This window comes from Antechinus flavipes, chromosome 3, assembly GCF_016432865.1.
Source record: "Antechinus flavipes isolate AdamAnt ecotype Samford, QLD, Australia chromosome 3, AdamAnt_v2, whole genome shotgun sequence".
Taxonomy (NCBI): domain Eukaryota; kingdom Metazoa; phylum Chordata; class Mammalia; order Dasyuromorphia; family Dasyuridae; genus Antechinus; species Antechinus flavipes.
The window spans coordinates 500,398,478-500,420,412 of record NC_067400.1 but is presented as its reverse complement, the minus strand read 5'-3'; the positions used below and the strand labels follow the sequence as shown (position 1 = coordinate 500,420,412).

General features: G+C 33.2%; 1 protein-coding gene across 8 annotated transcripts in view; it reads right to left on the bottom strand.

The window, feature by feature from the left end:
- GRIA4 (glutamate ionotropic receptor AMPA type subunit 4) overlaps positions 1-21,935 on the bottom strand; it is a 485,575-nt gene that overhangs the window by 147,618 nt on the left and 316,022 nt on the right. For all 8 annotated transcript variants that reach the window (XR_007952112.1, XM_051986908.1, XM_051986911.1 and 5 more), the window contains one exon: positions 812-996. Coding sequence is in view for 7 of the 8 variants with exons in the window: in XM_051986908.1 (XP_051842868.1) it covers positions 812-996 (185 nt within the window). In the remaining variant the exon portion in view is untranslated. The remainder of the gene's footprint in view (positions 1-811; positions 997-21,935) is intronic.

The following is a 21,935-nucleotide window of genomic DNA, read 5'->3' as shown; positions in this document are numbered from 1 at the left end:
AGGTATAGATTTATGTCTAGTCTTTTATTTCTATCTGCCCAGCCAGCTAGAAGAAAATATTCCACATGCAAACTAGTTTGTATGTTTTTAAAATTTATGATAATCTGTTCTCCAAAAATCAAAAATGTTTCCTTTTATGAGACTCACAGAATTCTATAGAATTTAGAAGATAAAATTAAAGTAATTTAGTGATTCTCAAAGGTCATCCTTATGGAGCTTTCAAATACCTACAACTTAAAATCTTATTAGTTCCTTTAAGTTTCTGACCATTTTTTAAATCTTAGGAATAAAAATAATTAGTTGAGCAAGATAAAGCATCCAAATGTCAATCAGTGAAGTGTTTATTAAGCATCTGCTATATACCATGAACTATGCTAGTCATTAGGAATTCAAAGACTAAAATGAACAATTCTTACCCTTGAGGACCTCACATTTATTAAGGGAAATGGCATTTGTTTGTATATATGTATTGATATATACAAAAATACATCTAAACAAAATAAATACTAGGTAATTCTGGTGACAGGGCATGAAGTCACCAGGACTCATAAAAAGAACCAGGAATGGCCTCCTACAAAAGGTAACATTTGAGCTTAACTTTGAAGGAAGATAAGGTATTCTAAGAAATGCAGAAAAGAAGGACCAGACACATGTTAGTCCGAAACATGAAATTACAAATTCAAAAATTGGTAAAATGTTCTCTCAATCCAAATGTTTGAAAAAGGTCTCATAACTATAAAGTTAAGAGTTTTCATAAAATCAAACAAAATACTTGTAGACTTCAGATGCAGGTGACAAACGCAAGACTTACCTGTTCTAATATGTTTTGAAGTCTCTCTATTTCACAGTCTATTACAAATTTCTTTTCTTGCCTTCTATCCAGATCTTCTAGAAGTCTTCTGTAGCTGGCATCATTAAAGTTTTCCACACATATGGCACTGACATGCCAACCATTTTGTCCTGCTTTTTCCATAATAGCTTGAAGTATAGAGTATCCTAGAAGACAAGAAGATAAATACTAAAAATGTGTTTTTTTTCCTCCCATTTCTTTAACACATGATAGATAATGTAAGGAATTTGTATCTGCATGTTCTAGTCTCATCTCTTACCTGGATTTTATACTTGGAAAAGTCAAAAGCTTGCATAGTTATTTTATAATTGATTTTTCCTGTTGGGCAACAATAGGATACCAGTTGGCTGAGGCTATTTAGGAATTCTGATTTGTTGAAAGAGTATTTACTTCTGTAGAATGTAAGTTTCTCCTGGGAGAGAAATATTTATTTTACTCTTAGTATCCATAGCACTCAGCAGTATGTTGCATGTAATAGATAATTAATAAATGCTTTAAAATTGAATGATCTTTATGGAAAGGAATATTGTTTATTTCAGACTGCATAAAAATATGGAATAGTAGTTCAAGCCAATTTAGCAAATATTAATCATGTCCCCACTATTCAGGGAAAAAAATGCATCTATGATTGCTAAATGCTGGGAATGAAAAAATGCAAAATGACATTGTTTCTGAGGTCATTAAGGCTACTTTTAGTCTCCAAAATGTCTTCCTTTAAACCAGAGACAAAGTGAAAGTCACAATTAGCCAGAATTTAAAATGAAATTTGTGAAAGACAATTATTAAGACATGAAAATATTAAGAACATATTTTTATTAAAATTGCTTGACAAATAAAACATTGTAGCAATGTTTTTTTTTAATGTATGCCATTTTCCCTTTCACCTCATTTTCCTTTCCTACCTTCCCCCCAAAAAAGATCAAAAGAGATTATACATTAATTACTACATAATTATTCCGAAGTTCTTATTGCTCCATTTAATCTTTTCTTTTGTTACATTTGCCTATAATTATCTTTTCAAATAAAGCCTAAATTCTATTTTAAACACTATCCCTTTCCCCTTATTTCCTACTTATTATGTATACATTATGATATGAATTATATTACAACATACATGACATAGAATAAGATTTTCTTTGATTCAGAATGAAATTTTTTGAAATGTATTCATTTCTTTAAATTTTTATCTTATTCTTTCTGATTATTATGTATCTTTGTACTGAAATATATTTTTTTCTTGTTCTACCTTCCTCTCCTCCCTTCACTTAGTTCAAGCTACGTAAATAATGCTAGCAATCACACTTGGAAGCCTTTCTTTTACCTTGAATCAAGCTCAGCTTGTCATATTTCTTAAGCAATTGCTTTTATTTTGGCACTTCTGGATGGACTCGCTGTTACTTGGCACCTAGATATATCTATTTTCATGCTAGCATGCCTTTCACAGAAAACAACACATCATTTGATGAAATCATGTTCTTGGTTTTGTAGCAGCCTGGTGATAAGTATATTTTCATATAGTATGACTGAATTTTATAAATTACTTTCTATATGTCTCTTAATATTTGTAACTAATTAGATCCTAGAATTTGAATGTTCTTAGTATCAGATGTCAGAACCAATCCATTTAAAAAAGCCATAACCTTGGATGATTTAGAGTATGGCTATCTGTCTGAAAACAAATGAGCAGAAATAAACAAAATCTATTTCCAGTTTGTAAAAACTGTACTATGCAAACAGTATAGAAGTTTTGGAGAATGAGCATGAAGAATGAACATTCTTAAGTGAAAGAGATTGTTATGTTAAAAAAATACTTTTACATATGATAAAACATTACTTAGATGCATACCTAATTTATTTGGTTAAGGCCGTCAGGAATACATTGTGAATACTAATAGGAAGCATTATGATTAAATCAATGATTACACAACCAAATTTTTGCATAAAAGAGAGAATAGAGGGGCTAAAAGGTAGAAACAAGTTACTTTTACTGCTAGAGACTATAATTAAAATTATTCAATTAATTCTACCTTCGTCCCTCAAAATGAGAAAGTTAATATTTATCATGGATGCCTTAAAGTCTCATTCTGTGAAGATGGATTTTGAAGAATTTTTGAGAAAACACTTAATTTGGAACCGTCTGAAGAATAGTATCAATGTAGTGGATACAATAAAATTATTCAAAAGATATAGTAATTAGACTCTGTACTGAAATCTTTTTTGATGTTTAATTGTGGTCTAGAGGTGACCTTGGATTTTCAAAGGCTATGCCAGCATAATACAAAACTCTGGTAAGGCTTGCCAACCTTGAAAAGCTTCAAGTTTGGGCATAGTGACAGACTGTATGTCTGTTGTCCGAAGACCATGCTATCTAATAAGCATGGAAAGGCTCAGCACCAGAGGGATAGACAGCAGGTGATGACATTTTTTCCCTTATTTTTATTTTTATTTTTGGCCACAGTCAATCAGTATTCCAACTAAGGCTAGGAGAAAATTGTGATCTTCATGGATTGAGGGAGTACACAGGTGGGTCAACACATAAATCTTTGGCACCAAAGTAAATATAGGAATTAAGAGGTTAATGTGGTATTTTAAAGTGTTGGCCTCAAAACTCAGAAAGATCTAGGTTTTAGTTTTGCTAATATACCTAGGATTGTGTGTCTAAAGCTGTCATTAATATCTCATTGCCCCAAGGTAGTTCTTGAAAACCATAAGATGTAGAATTTATAGTTGTAGAAATTTATTGATAAAAGAGATGGCATGAAATTACAAATTTATAACAAAATTAATCAGTTTTAAAGTTTTATAAGATTGATGACAACTATAAAAAAAGACTTTCTAAAATAAAACTTCACAGAATCATGGGGGTAGGAGTGATCTTAAGAGATTATCTACTACAAGATTTTAAAATATACATTTTTCTTAATTGCCTGAGGAGAGTGGTCTTTGGAGTGAGCAATTAACACATGAGGCAGCTAGGTGATACAGTGGATAGAGCGGCAGCCTGAAGTCAGGAGGACTGGAGTTCAATCTGGCCTCAGATACTTAATACTTCCTACCTGTGTGACCCTGGGCAAGTCGCTTAAGCCCAATTGTCTCACCAAAGGAAAAAAAAAACCACCACCACAACAAAAAACAAACTAACACTTTTCTTATTTTCATAAGTGAGAAGGGTGCTATGGGTATTTCTGGGAAAGTTTGTTTTGTATACTCATTTAAAAATATGATATAGCCCATTATTCTACTTATTCCTAATACTTGGGCTATTTCAGATAGATAGGCATCTGTTCTATTTTACCTCTAGAAAGGAAGAAAATCTTCAAAATCCCCTCCCCTTGAAGGAATTTAATTTTTTCTTTATAGATAAATTACAACAATAAAAGAATTAAAGCCTATGAGGGAAAAAAAAATTACTACTGAATTTTTTAGGAAGATCATTAAAAGGTAACCTCTTAGCTTTTCTTGCCTAAATTAAATAACCCCTGTATCTTTAACCTCTTTCATTCTCCAATTCTTTAATTTGGTTGTTCTTTTTGTTAAATCTTTCCCCCTCTTTTTCATATTTTACCTAGCCCTATGTTGAAAGGTATTTGTGCATGTGAGGTGGAGAACTCTATTTCTTTTGTGATAATGACATTTTTTTCCTTCTTTCTCTTTGAAAAAAATTACACACCAGAGAACAAAAGAAAACTTATAAGGAAACAAAGAAGAGATGGACAGCTTTGATCACTGCAATGTGTAATATTTATTATAAAGGTTTTCTTGAAATGGAAATTTATTGCTTTATATGTTAAATCTATCTTATATTTTGCTATGCATATGGCAGCTTTTTCCTTTTCCTATTTTGTAGCTAAGTTAAAATTAAAAAGAAAAAAAGAGAAATTTAAAAAGAAGAAAACCAAGTTACTAATGGATCCACATTTCCCCTTCCTTCTTAAACCTCTTAATTTTGTTTCTTAATTCCATTTTTATTTTCAATTTTGTGATTTTATTTTGATCTTTAAAATTTCCATTTTTGAGTTTGTTTTTAATTGCTTAGCTTTCTATTTTTTAAAAGTTGTATGCCCAGTTCATCTATGTTTTTTTTTTCTATCTTAAAATTTTCCCAATTGCATTTAAAAACTATTTTTTTCTCTTTGCCAAAAGGTTTTTCTAAGAGAAGAGTTTACAAAAAAAAAAAAAAAAAGAAAGAAAGAAATAAAATAGGCACCATGAGTGGCAAATATTAAATAGTTTGGAAAGCATATAGTTAAGCAAGTTTCTCTGGGGAAAATTAAGCAAGAGAAAGGAAAAACTTTCTGAGGAGGGAGAAAGCCATTGACTATCAGGTTAAACTAACCAGAGTTAGCTGGAGTAAGGAGAGAGGTGCCATTAAAGGGAAGACAGTATGAGGGAAAGAAATAGAGTACCTCATTGTGAGCTTAGTCCTGAAGAGAACGGTCATAAAAATTTTTAGCATTCATTTTTAAAATTTTGAGTTACAAATTATCTTTCTTTTCTCCTCTTTTTCTCCTTACTAAGACAGCAAGCTATTGGATATGGATTATACATATGCAGTTATGTAAAACATATTTCTATATTAGTAATGTTATAAAGGAAAAAAAACTTAAAAAAAAAACAAAAATAAAGTTTAAAAAAGTATGCTTCAATCTGCATTCAGACTTCATCAGTTCTTTCTCTGGAGATGGATGGAATTTTTCATAAGTACTTTGGAATTTGAGAACAATTAAATCATTCACAGCTGATCATCAACAATATTGCTGTTACTGTGTACGATATTCTCCTGGTCTTGCTCATTTCACTTGGCATCAGTTCATATAAGTCTAGGTTTTTCTGAGAGCATTCTGCTCATCATTTCTTATAGTACAATATTATTCCATCACAATCATATATTCAATTTGTTCAGCCATTTCCCAGTTAATGCACATTTCAATTCTTTACCATCACTAAAAAAGCTGTTATAAATATTTTTGTACATATAGATCCTTTTCCTTTTTGTTCTTTACCTCTTTGTGATACAAATCTAGTGGTGGTATTGCTGGGTCAAAGATAACTCTTAGTGCATATTTCCAAATTCTCCTCCAGAGTACTCAAATTCATTTACAACTCCACCACTAGGTATTAGTGTGTTGATTTTCCCACATCCTCTCCAAAATTTGTATATTTCCTTTTTTGTCATATTAGTCAATTTGGTAGGTATACAGTGATATCTCAAGAATTGCTTTAACTTGTATTTATCAATATTGATTGAGAGCATTTTTATATGATTATGAATAGCTTTGATTAGTCTGAAAATTATCTTCAACTCTTTGTCAATTGGAGAATGATTTGTATTCTTATAATTTTTACTCAGTCCTTTATATATTTGAGAAATATATTGAGAAATAATTTGAGAATTTGAGAAATTGAGAGCATGATTTAACACGTCTAAATACATTGAGAAACGTATTAGAGAAACTTACTGAAATATTTTCCCAATTACGATTACTAACTCCATCCCATTTTCTGCTCAGTTTATCCTATTCTCTCTCTCTCTTCGTGTTCCTCCTCAATTAGTATGGCAGAAACTAGACATTGACCCACACCTAACACCGTATACCAAGATAAGGTCAAAATGGGTTCATGATCTAGGCATAAAGAATGAGATTATAAATAAATTAGAAGAACATAGGATAGTTTACTTCTCAGATCTGTGGAGGAGGAAGGAATTTATGACCAAAGAAGAACCAGAGATCATTATTGATCACAAAATAGAAAATTTTGATTATATCAAATTGAAAAGTTTTTGTACAAACAAATGCAGACAAGATTAGAAGGGAAGCAATAAACTGGGAAAGCATTTTTACAGTCAAAGGTTCTGATAAAGGCCTCATTTCCAAAATATATAGAGAATTGACTTTAATTTATAAGAAATCAAGCCATTCTCCAATTGATAAATGGTCAAAGGATATGAACAGACAATTCTCAGACAAAGAAATTGAAACTATTTCTAGCCAATTGAAAAGATGCTCCAAGTCATTATTAATCAGAGAAATGCAAATTAAAACAACTCTGAGATACCACTACACACCTGTCAGATTGGCTAGAATGACAGGGAAAGATAATGCAGAATGTTGGAGGGGATGTGGGAAAACAGGGACACTAATATATTGTTGGTGGAATTGTGAATACATCCAGCCATTCTAGAAAGCAATTTGGAACTATGCTCAAAAAGTTATCAAACTGTGCATACCCTTTGATCCAGCAATGTTACTACTGAGCTTATATCCCAAAGAGATCTTAAAAAAGGAAAAGGAAGCTGTATGTGCAAGAATGTTTGTGGCAGCCCTCTTTGTAGTGACCAGAAACTGGAAACTGAGGGAATGCCCATCAGTTGGGGAATGGCTGAATAAATTGTGGTATATGAATGTTATGGAATATTATTGTTCTATAAGAAATGACCAGAAGGATGATTTCAGAAAGGCCTGGAGAGACTTACATGAACTGATGCTGAGTGAAATGAGCAGGACTAGGAGATCATTATATACTGCAACAACAGTATTATATGATGATCAATTCTGATGGATGTGGCCCTCTTCAACAATAGAGCAGTAATGAAGTGAACCAGCTACATCCAGTGAAAGAACTCTAGGAAGTGAGTATGAACCACTATATAGAATTCCCAATCCCTCTATTTTTGTCCGCCTGCATTTTTCATTTCCTTCACAGGTTAGTTGTACACATTTCAAAGTCCGATTCTTTTTGTACAGCAAAATAACTGTATGTACATGTATACATATATTGTATTTAACATATACTTTAACATATTTAACATGTATTGGTCAATCTGCCATCTGGGGGAGGAGATGGGGGAAGAAGGAGAAAAATTGGAACAAAATGTTTTGCAATTGTCAATTCTGAAAAATTACTCATGCATATATCTTGTAAATAAAAAGCTATAATAAAAAAAATGAAAACATCCTGTTCTTCCTCAAAAGTGTTTTGCTTGTAATTAATGCCTCCCCCAATCTACCTTTGCATCTATCATCCCCCATCTCCATTTTCAGTTTATCACCATTCTGTCATAGTCAACTAGTACTCACACTCTCTATCTATACATATACTGTCTGCTACAGTAAAATTCTTAGGAATTACTATATCATCTTCCCATATAGGAATGTAAATAGTTTAATCTTATTGAATTCTTTATGGTTTCTTTTTCCTGTCTACCTATTTTTATTGCTTCTCTTGATTCTTGTATTTGAAAGTCAAAACTTGACATTTTTCTATTTCATTGAATATTTATTTTTCTCCTCTGAAAGATAATAATTAATTTTGCTTTCTTGGTTGTGATTCTAATTCCTTTGCCCTCTGAAATACCACATTCTAGGTCCTCTTAATCCTTAATGTAGAAGCTGCTAAATCTTGTGTTATCTTGATTTCTTTCTGTAGTTTTTAATTCTATGAGCTCTTGAATTTGGTTATAATATTTCTGGGAATTTTCATTTTGGGATCGCTTTCAGAAGATGATAAGTGGATTCTTTCAATTTCTTTTTTTGCCCTGGTTCTAGAATATTGAGGCATTTTTTCTTGACCATTTCTTGCAAGATGTTGAGGCATTTAAAAAAAATTGGCTTTCAGGTAACCCAATAATTCTTACGTTATCTCTCTTTAATCTATTTTCCAGGTCAGTAGGTCTTTCCTATGGGATACTTTACATTTTCTTCTGTTTTTTTTTTTTTTCATTCTTTTGATCTTGGTTTTTTTTCCCCATAAATGTCTTATGAAACCTTCACTTATTCAATTTTGCTTTTTAAGGAATTATCTTCTTCAATGAGTTTTTATATCTCCATTTCCTTTTGGCCAATTTTATTTTTTAAGATGCTTTTTTTTCTTCACTGAAATTTTGTACCTCTTTTTCAATTTATCCAATTCCGCTTTTTGAGGAGGTTTTCTCTTTACATTTTTCTTTGATGTTTTAGAAATAGCAGTTTTGACTTTGTTTCCTTCTTATAAATTTGTGTTTTGATTTTATAGCAACTTTCTATGGCAAACTTTTAAATTTCTTGTTTACTTATTTTCAAGTCTATTTCTTGATTTTTAATCTTATGTTAGAGTTGGATTCTGCTTCTAGGGTGAGAGGATATTTTCTTCAGATATTTTTCTATAGCTAGTTCTGAGGGCCTAAAAGATTTTAGTTTTTAAAAGCTGGCATGATCTAAGGAAAGATATGCATAATACACTTCTAACCTATGATCTGGTGAAAAACCACCAGCCCTTTTTCCCCTAGAATTCTAGCTAGGACCCCCTGCTTGCCTGTGGCCACAACCTAAGGTATGTTATAAAGTATTCCTATTTGATTAGAATTTTCCTGTTAGAGACAGCAAAGAGATCTCTGTAAACTTTGAATACAAGCAGATAAATTAATAGGTAAGATAATAATAGAAAGGAATATGGTCTCTACATTAGCTAACCAAGTCCCTAAGTCTATGAATAAATATTGAAAGATAAAAATCCAAACCTGAGAAGGCTGAAGACCGTGTATTTTAACGATAGCAAGGGAACCATAACAGGTTGTTCTTGAATGATTCAAAAGAAAAAAAAGTGAAAGAAGAATTTATTGCCTGCATACTAGTAATGATTGGCAAAATAGAAAAACTTGACAAATGATGATGACAAATGTCACTGAACACATCTTCCTACCTTTAAAATCTTTCTATATAACTTTAATCTTTTGTATCTCTAACAGAAAAACTTTTAATACAAGAAGAGGGAAACCTTTGAAAGAATGATAGATGTCAGGTTTATCAAACTTTCAGATGTCATAAAGTTGGGAAGCATAGCTAACATATTGAATGATAGATTCAAAAAGATCCAGGAAAAACATAACATTGGTCCAAATTGAATAACTTAAAATTTAAGGAGGAGGGCTCCCAGGGTCTTCTAGGTTGTAATGAAGGATCTTTATACAATGCCATAAAAGCACTGGTTAAAGGAAATAGAAATGTTTAGCCAGGAGAAAACAAGATTTGTGGGAAGGATGACTTCTTCACTCTAAAGTATTTCAAGAATTATCCCTTAGAGAGAGGGATTGGGCTTGTTCTTTTTGTTCCCAGAGAGAAGAACTAGAAACAGTAGATGGTAAATTACACAGAAGAATAGAGACTTCACGTAAAGAAAACTTCATCACAATTAAAGTCATTTATAGTAGAATGGACTGCCTTGAAAGGTGGTGAGTATTTAGTCACCAGAGATCTTCAAGAAAGGCCAGGAGACCACCTGTTAGACATATTTTGGAAAGAATTTTTTTAAAAGAATAATTTAGAAAGTTGTCCAGCTGGCATTTAGAATTAGAAAGTATCTCAGAGCAAAATTTCATAAACTGTGGGTGGCAAATTCATATGAATGTGGGAGTTGTGAAATGATATATTATTAGTAAATATTTGATTTGTATGCCAATCTTATCTACTTCTCTACCTGGGTTCATATAAAAATATCTTAGATGATAGGAGTAGAAAAAGTTTATGAAGCCCTGACTTAGAGTATCTACTCTAATCTTCTATTATGCTCAAGAGACAGTGAGGACCAGAGCTGAAGCCTAGAGGAACAGCAGGAAAAATAGTAGCTTGTGATGTTGTGGTAAAACAATAGAGGGGAAATGAATAACATTTAAAAGAAATCACCAAGAATTTGAAATCTGATTGCAAATGTTAAATGAGAGAAAGATAATGCTGGTCAAGTTGTCATAGAGTGAAGATTTTTAGTGCCTTAAAAATAGTATGGTACCTATTATAATATGACATGGAAGCTGAGTCAGCCAGTTTTATTAAGGTAATATCACTGTTCTTAGTCAACAAGTGATAACAAAAACCAAAAGGTTAAGCAATTAAAATAAATAAAAACAGCATAAGAAAAAACCAATATTAATTAAAAACTACATTATAAAAGTATAAAAAGCAAAGAAATTAGAGGACAAAGAGACAAACCCTGAATAAAGAGAAAATGGAAAATTTCCAGTCCTCTATATGGTCAAAAGTAGAAGAGAACGACAAAAGTGCAGGTTGGGTCAAATGCAAAATAAAAAGCTTATGCACTGTCAATGTGAGCAACAAAATAACTGCATCAAGGGAGGTGCCTGAAATTCCAGCTTCTCTGCAAAACTGGAAAGTAGCAGTCTGGATAAGATCCATAATTATTGGCTTAAATCCTTCAGAGTGGCATATGAATTGCTCACAAAGCACTTTACCAGCTTCTTCCCTGATTCAAGCCTGCTCCATTTTTTTCTTAACAGAAGGCATCACATATTTATTACCAAAAAGATGAGAACATCAAGAATCCTCCCAAATATAGACCAGTTACATGTTTATATTTTATAGAAAATAGTTACAGCTTGTTTCACTAAGTAAAAAAAAGAAAATAAATCATAAACAAAAGAAAACATATTAGCTAGGAAGTCAAAAGGCTAGACCAAAATCTTGAGTGTAAAGAATAACCCTTATCAGTTTTATGGATATTGAAAAAATAATACTAAATATTGTTTAAAATATCCTTATTGATTATTTGAAAGCATTTGACTCAATTCTGCATATATGGATTAGCCAAATATGCCAAACAGATCAAAGCATACTGAATATGTTAGTGAGTCTACATGGAAAACTTGTGACTATTTAAGTTATGTGCCATCACAGTAATGTCCAGAAAATTGACAAAAATATTATATTTTCCAGGGAAATAGTTGAAGTCTGATATGGTTTTGCCTAGCTTGCAAGCTCTTATCATCATAAGAAATGAGTATAACTGTCAAATCAAAAAGACTGATAACAAAATGTCATTGGAGAGACCATATGTTTAGGTTGAATATCTTTTTCTGGTTCCAATTTTATATCATCAGTTGCTTATCCAGCTTTTAAAAGTGATTGTTGTAAAGTCCGGACTATCTCCCTGGAGGCCTTAGGAACAGCTGGAGTCAGGATAAGTAAAAGTCCTTAGTCTTTAGGGGGAGAAGTGAAGGAGACAGACAAACCTCCACCAGACTGGCCACCAACTTCTCTTCTCTTTGTCTTATAGCAAACGAAAGATCTCTGGTTTCTCTCTCCTCACCCTTTAATCCTTGTCTACAATTCTCTTAACTCCAAACATTGAGCCAGCATTAACTGTGAGAAGAGCAATTCCATACATATGCTAATAGTCATTGTTGAATAGCTAATTAGACTTAAATGCTCCATTGCCTGATTCAAGCACACCTATTCAAAGTTTCAGCCCTTTACAATAGTCCTAGCTATATCTCAAACATAACATTGCCAAAACAGAACTCAATCTTACCTTCCAAATCCTCTGTCATTCTGTACTTTTTTTTATTTTAAGAGAAACACCAATATTCATCCAGTCTCCCAAGTTCTGATTTCCATCTTATACTTTTCACTTTTCATCCCATATACTTTTGTCTTTAGAACAAAATATAAAGTCTTCTGTTATGTTTTAAAGCCCTTTTTCAAATGGCTTCAATCTATCTTTCTTGTCTCATTGTAAATTATTCCCTTTTCCCACTCTATGGTTTAAGCCAAATGAGACTCTATTGTGTTCCTCATACATGGTATTCCATATACATTCTTTTTTTTTTAATTTATTTTATTTTATAATAACTTTTTATTGACAGAACCCATGCCAGGGTAATTTTTTTTACAACATTATCCCTTGCACTTGCTTCTGTTTCGATTTTTCCCCTCCCTCCCTCCACCCTCTCCCCTAGATGGCAAGCAGTCCTATATGTGTTAAATATGTTGCAGTACATCCTAGATACAATATATGTTTGCAAAACTGAACAGTTCTCTTGTTGCACAGGGAAAATTGGATTCAGAAGGTAAAAATAACCCAGGAAGAAAAACAAAAATGCAAATAGTTTACAATCATTTCCCAGTGTTCTTTCTTTGGGTGTAGCTGCTTCTGTCCATCATCTATCAATTGAAACTGAGTTAGGTCTCTTTGTCAAAGAAATCCACTTCCATCAGAATACATCCTCACACAGTATCGTTGTTGAAGTATATAATGATCTCCTGGTTCTGCTCATTTCACTTAGCATCAGTTCATGTAAGTCTCTCCAAGCCTCTCTGTATTCATCCTGCTGGTCATTTCTTACAGAACAATAATATTCCATAACATTCATATACCACAATTTACCCAGTCATTCTCCAGCTGATGGGCATCCATTCAGTTTCCAGTTTCTAGACTCTACAAACAGGGCTGCCACAAACATTTTGTTTCCTTTCCCTTCTTTAGTATTTCTTTGGGATATAAGCCCAGAAGTAACACTGCTGGATCAAAGGGTATGCACAGTTTGATAACTTTTTGGGCATGATTCCAGATTGCTCTCCAGGTTGGTTGGATTCATTCACAACTCCACCAACAATGCATCAGTGTCCCAGTTTTCCTGCATCCCCTCCAACATTCATCATTATTTTTTCCTGTCATCTTAGCCGATCTGACAGGTGTGTAGTTATCTTAATTTGCATTTCTCTGATCAATAGTGATTTGGAACACTCTTTCATATGAGTGGTAATAGTTTCAATTTCATCATCTGAAAATTGTTCATATCCTTTGATCATTTATCAATTGGAGAATGGCTTGATTTCTTATAAATTAAAGTCAATTCTCTATATATTTTAGAAATGAGGCCTTTATCAGAACGTTTAACTGTGAAGATGTTTTCCCAGTTTGTTGCTTCCCTTTTAATCTTGTTTGCATTAGTTTTGTTTGACCAAAGGCTTTTTAATTTGATATAATCAAAATTTTCTATTTTGTGATCAGTAATGGTCTCTAGGTCATCTTTGATCACAAATTTCTTTCTCCTCCACAAGTCTGAGAGATAAACTATCCTATGTTCCTCTAATTTATTTATAATCTCGTTCTTTATGCCTAGATCATGGACCCATTTTGATCTTATCTTGGTATATGGTGTTAAGTGTGGGTCCATGCCTAATTTCTGCCATACTAATTTCCAGTTATCCCAGCAGTTTTTATCAAATAATGAATTCTTATCCCAAAAGTTAGGATCTTTGGGTTTGTCAAACACTAGATTGCTATAGTTGACTATTCTGTCTTGTGAACCTAACCTATTCCACTGATCAACTAATCTATTTCTTAGCCAATACCAAATGGTTTTGGTGACTGCTGCATTATAATATAATTTTAGATCAGGTACAGCTAGGCCACCTTCATTTGATTTTTTTTCATTAATTTCCTTGAGATTCTCAACTTTTTATTGTTCCATATGAATTTTGTTGTTATTTTTTGTAGATCATTAAAGTATTTTCTTGGAAGTTTGATTGGTATAGCACTAAATAAATAGATTAGTTTAGGGAGTACTGTCATCTTTATTATATTCACTTGGTCTATCCAAGAGCACTTAATATTTTTCCAATTATTTAAGTCTGACTTTGTGTGGAAAGTTTTTTTATAATTTTGCTCATATAATTCCTGACTTTCCTTTGGTAGATAGATTCCCAAATATTTTCTGCTGTCAACAGTTATTTTGAAAGAAATTTCTCTTTGTATCTCTTGCTATTGGATTTTGTTGGTGATGTATAAAAATGCTGAGGATTTATGGGGATTTATTTTGTATCCTGCTACTTTGCTAAAGTTATGAATTATTTCTAATAGCTTTTTAGTAGAATCTCTGGGGTTCTCTAGGTATACCATCATATCATCTGCAAAGAGTGATAGTTTGGTTTCCTCATTGCCTACTCAAATTTTTTTTAATCTCTTTCTCGACTCTTATTGCTGAGGCTAGTGTTTCTAATACAATATTGAATAATAATGGTGATAGTGGGTCAACCTTGCTTCACTCCAGATCTTACTGGGAATGGTTCCAGTTTTTCCCCATTGCATATGATGCTTACTGACGTTTTAAAATATATGCTCCTGACTATTTTAAGGAAAAGTTCATTTATTCCTATGCTCTCAAGTGTTTTTATTAGGAATGGATGTTGGATTTTATCAAATACTTTTTCTGCATCTATTGAGATGATCATATGGTTTTTGTTTGTTTGGTTATTGATATAGTCAATTATGCTAATAGTTTTCCTAATATTGAACCAGCCCTACATTCCGGGTATAAATCCTATTTGGTCATAGTATATTATCCTGGGGATGATTTTCTGTAATCTTTTTGGTAATATTTTATTTAAGATTTTAGCATCAATATTCATTATGGAGATTGGTCTAAAATTTTCTTTCTCTGTTTTCAACCTACCTGGTTTAAGTATCAGTACCATGTCTGTGCTGTAAAAGGAGTTTGATAGGACTCCTTCAATCCCTATTTTTTCAAATAGTTTATTTGGCTTTGGAGTTAATTGTTCTTTAAATGTTTGGTAGAATTCACATGTAAATCCATCTGGTCCTGGGGATTTTTTCTTATGGAATTGGTTAATAGCTTGTTCTATTTCTTTTTCTGAGATGGGACTGTTTAGGATATTTACTTCTTCTTCTGATAGTTTGGGCAAGCTCTATTTTTGGAGGTATTCTTCTATTTCATTTAAATTGTCGAATTTATTGGCATAAAGTTGGGCAAAGTAACTCCTAATTATTGATCTAATTTCCTCTTCGTTAGTGGCGAGTCCTCCCTTTTCATTTTTAAGACTAACAATTTGATTTTCCTCTTTCCTTTTTTTAAATCAGATTTACTAAGGGTTTGTCTATTTTGTTGGTTTTTTCGTAGAACCAACTCTTAGTTTTCTTAATTAATTCAATAGTTTTTTTACTTTCAATTTTATTGATCTCTCCTTTTATTTTTAGAATTTCAAGTTTAGTGTTTGACGGGTTTTCAATTTATTCCTTTTCTAGCATTTTTAGTTGTAAGCCCAATTCATTGTAACCTTCTCTTTCTCTATTTTATGCAAATAGGCCTCTAGAGATATGAAATTTCCCCTTATTACCACTTTGGCTGCATCCCATACATTTTGGTATGATGTCTCATTATTATTGGTTTCTTGGGTGAAGTTATTAATTACGTCTATGATTTGCTGTTTCACCCAATCATTCTTTAGTATGAGATTATTTAGTTTCCAATTATTTTTTGGTCTACTTTCCCCTGGCTTTTTGTTGAATATAATTTTCATTGCATCGTGGTCTGAAAAGGATGCCTTACTGCATTTGAGTTTGAAGTTTTTATGTCCTAATATATGGTCAATTTTTGTATAGGTTCCATGAAGTGCTGAAAAGAATGTGTACTCCTTTCTGTCTCCATAACATTTTCTCCAGAGATCTATCATATCTAATTTTTCTAGTATTCTATTTACCTCTTTGACTTCTTTCTTATTTATTTTGTGGTTTGATTTATCTAATTCTGAGAGTGCAAGGTTGAGATCTCCAATTATTATAGTTTTGCTGTCTATTTCTTCTTGCAGCTCTCTTAATTTCTCTTTTAAGAATTTAGATGCTACACCACTTGGTGCATATATGTTTAATATTGATATTGCTTCATTATCTATGCTACCCTTTAGCAAGATATAGTGCCCTTCCTTATCTCTTTTAATTAGATCAATTTTTGCTTTAGCTTGATCTGAGATCAGGATGGCTACCCCTGCTTTTTTGACTTCACCTGAAGCACAGTAGATTTTGGTCCAACCTTTTACCTTTATTCTGCATGTAGCTCCCTGCTTCAGATGTGTTTCCTGTAAACAACATATTGTAGGATTGTGGCTTTTAATCCATTCTGCTAACCTCTTCCTCTTTATGGGAGAGTTTACCCCGTTCATATTTATGGTTAAAATTGCCAATTCTATATTACTTGCCATCTTGTTAACTCCTGTTTATGCTTTTCTCCCTTCTTTCCCCCTTATCCCCCTTCCCAGTATTAAGCTTGTGAGCACCACTTGCTTCTCACAGCCCTCCCTTTTTAGTATCCCTCCCCCCGCCTTAGAGTTCCTCCCCCATCTTACCCCTTTCCCTCACAGTTTCCATATTTCCTTCTGCTTAGCTTATTCCTTCCCTTTTCACTTTTCCCTTCTCACTTTTCAATGAGGTGGGAGAAATTTCACCATAAATTGAATATGTTTAAAATTTTTCTCTTAAAGCCAATTCTGAAGGCAGTAAGATACTCACTATATTCATCCCCCTCCATTCTTTCTCTCAGATATAATAGGTTTCCTTTGCCTCTTCATGAGATGTAGTACCCCCACTTTACCCTTTTTCTGGTACAATGTTCTTTCCACATCTAGTTTCTGGAACAAGGTATACACATATTCTTTATACATCTTTATAGCAGAAATATAGTTCCCAAGATTTATTTTTACCTTTTTAGGTTTTTCTTGAGTTCTATATTTATAGATCAAACTTTTTGTTAAGTTCTGTTTTTTTTCATCAAGAATAGGTGAAATTCGCTTATTTCATTGAATGTCCATCTTCTTCCTTGGAAAAAGATGCTCATTCTGGCTGGGTAAGTTATTTTTGGTTGCATACTGAGTTCCTTAGCCTTTCAGAATACCATATTCCAGGCCCTTCGATCTTTTAATGTGGATGCTGCTAGATCCTGGGTATTCCTTATTGTGGCTCCTCTATATTTGAATTGCGTTTTTCTAGCTGCTTGCAGTATTTTTTCCTTTTCTGAGGGTTTTGGCATTTGGCCACTATATTTCTTTGTGTTTTGATTTTAGGATCCCTTTCAGTAGGTGATCGATGAATTCTTTGAATGTCTATTTTACCCTCTTTTTCTGTGACTTCTGGACAGTTCACTTTGATAATTTCCTGGAAAATAGTGTCCAGGCTCTTTTTTTCACCATACTTTTCTGGGAGTCCAATAATTCTCAGATTGTCTCCCCTGGATCTATTTTCTAGGTCTGTTGTTTTCCCAAGAAAGTATTTCACATTCTTTTCTATTGTTTTCTTTTTTTGGTTTTGCTTGACTGATTCTTCTTGTCTCCTCGAGTCATTCAATTCCATTGTTCAATTCTATGGAATTTTTTTCCATTTCACCTATTTTATTTTTTAGAGAGCTATTTTCTGTTTCCAGTTCACTAATCCTATTTTTCAAGGATTTGATTTCTTTATTCACTCTGTCTTTAAATGAGTGGGATGACTTCCCCAGACTCTCTTGTCAAGTCTCCCTCTCCTTTCCCTATTTTTCTTCTAGCTCTCTTGTGAGAGCCTTTTTAATTTCTTCTATGAGATTCATCTATGCTGAGGAACAGATGATCTCCTCCTTTTGGGATTCACCTGGAGTCTGTTTTTAGTCTCCTCAGGGTTTAGAGTCTGCTCTCTATCAGTATAGAAGCTGTCAAGGTCCTTTTCAATTTTTTGTTCATTTTGTCAGAGAAGAATCAAAAACAAACTAGCAAAGAAAAAAAAAGAAAAAACCCTAAATGGAGTTTGCTTTTTTGGGGGGGAGGGACTGGGTGGTGTTACCAAGCTTCCTCTACAGACTTGGGAGGTAGCAGTGAGGCACTAGCAGGACTGTGCTGCACCTGCACTCTGAGACTCTGAGAGTGTGCTGAGACACTGTGGGAGAGGGGTGGCCAGGTCCCAAGAGAGACTCCAGCTGTTCGGGATTGTATTCTTCACATTCCTCCCTGCCCCTCCCCTCCCCCCCAGTGTTTTTAGCTTCTCTGCTGGGCTACTGACTTGCTGCCAGGGCAAAGAATCTGATCCTGCAGCAAACCTCTCCCCGCAGAGATGGCTGAGATCACCACCCCTCCTCCCCCCCACCTCTGCTCGGCTGTGAGCTGTCTGCTGGGTTCTCACTATCACTGCCTGCCCTCAGCCTGCAACGGATCTAAACCCTTCCTTGTCCTTGAGCAAAAACAGACCTTTCCTGGCAAATTTCAAGGATGTCTTCTCTTGGTAACTATTTGTGGGATTTTTTTCAGTCAAGCATTAATTCAAAGGCTTGTAATGAAATGGATTCTGAGAGAAAACGCGGAGCTTACATAGCTGTGTGCCTCCTCTCCGCCATCTTGGCCAGAAGTCCCCATATTCATTCTTTGTGCCTTTATACTACCTATAATGTACTTCATCCTCCTCTGTGTCAGAGAATCCTTCTTTTTTTAGCATAAACTCAAGTTTCTACATAAATCGGTTCTTAATCCCATCAATTGCTAGTGCTCTCCCCACTCACCTACCTTGTATGTAATTACCTTTATTTTATTTAGACTTACATGTGTATATGTTGTCTCTCCATTCCTTGAATATATACTCTTTGAGAATAGCATTATTAAATTGTTATCCTCAGCACAAAATAGGTACTTAATAATTCTTGTTGATTGACTCAAACTTTTCAAGAAATTCCTCTCATCTGACCAGGACAATAGGATTTAGGAATATCTTCCATTCAGCTACATAGTTCTCTTATCCATGGCTGCCATATCTTTGGCAGAAATATGATACCTCTATCTTTCCAAAGCCTAGCACACAGTAAGCACTAATAAATGCACATGGCATACACCAGCTGTAATGTTTAAGATGATCATTAAAATGAATGGCTTAGCTATTTGCAGCAACACAAGGGCTGATGAAGAAAAATTATATGAACTCAAAATTAAAATATTTTTATATGTAATTGAAAAAAATGCTTGTTTTCTTGTTCCCCAACCCTTTCCATGGATGAAAGTATTTTGCCTACAATATGATATTTTAAAAAGACAGTCATTAGTGGTTCAATGAGAGAGTTGCATTTTCAGGCTCCTCTAGTTGCACTTCTCAAATAAACTTATAGTACTATTTATTACTTTCTGTTCTATGTGCAAGAATGGTCCTAACTCCCAGAATAGTTCAAGCCCAAAAGATCATCCCTAATTATTGAGATTTGATTATTTTTTCTCAATGAATTCTGAATGGATCTATAATTACTTAATCACATTGATTATAAATGTCCTCTACAAAGAAGTACAATCCAAATCCTAAATGCACACTACTTTGAAAACCCATCAAGTTGACCAAAGATCTTTCTAGGCAAGCTCCTATACTTATTCTATCTGTTAAAATATTAAAATAACAATTGTCTACCTTTGGCAGCTAGGGGGTACAGTATATAAAACATTGGCCTGGAATCAGGAAAAGTAGTTTTTCAGAGTTCACACCTGGCCTCAGACATATGTGACTCTGGGCAAGTCACTTAATTTTGTTTATTTGAGTTTTCATTTGTAAAGTGAGCTGGAGAAGGAAATGGCAAACCACTATAGTATCTTTGCCAAGAAAACTCCAAATGGGGTCAGGAAGAATAAAACATGATTAAACAACAATCTACTTTTGTTCCCTCTTGTTGAATGCAGTTGTTTTTATTACTTTTTGGCTAATGTTTAAGAAACCAAGCCTGGTCAACTTGAAAATTACAAAGGTTGTTACAATAATTAATGGTTCCCTCTGACTCTCAATGCTCAGTAATTGCATATGTTATGCACACCCGTTTGGAAATGAAATTTAGACTGTGATAAAAAGTCTTACTCTTATTTTATTGAGTAGCTATATTGTAAGAAGAATTTATTTTTATAGAAAAGATATCTTTTTAAATATTAATTCTGTGATGGCAAAGCAGCTTGATCTTTAGTGAGTTTAGAGACCTGGAAAATGTATGTGAAATGAACTCTACATTCATAAATCTCTCCTTTTTATCTAATGGAGATTTGGGAAGATTTTCCTTTTACTTTTGTAAATATAGATTAATTAGAAGAGGTACAAAAGACAGGTTGACCTGGAATTTGAGAAAGCATGTTAAGTTTCATTTTAATAATTTAGTTTTTACTGAGGGGACAATATGATAGAGTGGAGGAGAAAAACTGAGGAAATTAGGATCAGAAAACCTGAATTTAAGTTTTTAGGGGTAATTGTTTCTGATATTTTCTACTTTAATCTGGGGAAAATTACAAGAAATGGAGCTTTTTCTTTGAAAGGACCTTCATCAACATTCATTCATTCAATAAGTATCTATTAAATGAGAAAAGTGTTATGATAGGCACTAGTGTACTACTTTCTATCTAGTTTCAAATAGTCAGTCTTGTATACACATCTACTTCTCTATTTGAAAGCACTTCAAATACTTGAAAATAATAATCAAGAGCTCTTATGTGAAAGAGGCATAGAATGTGATAGAGAAGGGAGAACTGGATCTAGAAAGAACACTTTTGGAGTGTGTTCAAATGTTATATTCTATATTGTGATGAAACCTTTTAAATGTCCCACAGATGTGAAGCCTATTCATTAAGGTGTCAACATTAAGCTCACCTTTTTCCTCTCTTGCCCATCTCTTATCATTACATGAGAGGATTTCAACATTTATTTTGAGGCTCCTTTAAACTCTCTCAGTTCTACAACCCATACTTCATGTCATCCACATGATTCTATTTCCATTCTAGCCATCTTTTTAATTATCTCCGATATAAAACCTGGACTCCATCCTGGGGGCACCTGATTCTATGCTCTCACCTTTTCTTTCCTCAAACTAGGCCTCTCTGCCACTTCCTGGTGGTCTGCATATCATGCTGTCTTTACATCCTCCCACTTCTAGCTTTTTTGTATGTGTTATATCCTCTTTTAAAAGTTTTAAACTCCTTGAAGGTAAAGACTATTTTATTTGCTTATCTTTGAATTCCTAAAACTTATCACAATGCCTGACATATTGTTTAACTGCTTAACATTCTAAGTCTATCTGTTTCCCTAAGTGTGTGTCTCTATCTTTCTCTCTTTTATTTATCTTTGTGTTCTTTCTATATGAAAAGTATCTACATATGGTTCTGGTGCCTCCATTTTTTCTCCTATCACTCTCTTGAGTACCCTTTATAATTGAGTTTCTAATATTATTCAATTGAAACTGTCCTATCCAATGTAATCAATGATTTCTCTTTTTTTAATCCTGGAAGTATTGGGCTTTGCATGATGCAAAAATGTTTTTGGACATTTTTAACTTGAAAAGACTTAGGTATATCTACTTTATATTTCATGATTTCTTTACCTTTATCTTGTTATCAACATTACTCAATCACCTAAAGATTTTTTGAATAAAACATAATTTAATCTATAAGGATCAGATGCATAAACTAATGCATATGCTTATGTACTCTATATCTATCTAGAAAATGTTCCTACACTTAATTCTTTTGGATCATTTCTTTTCCCATATCAGTGC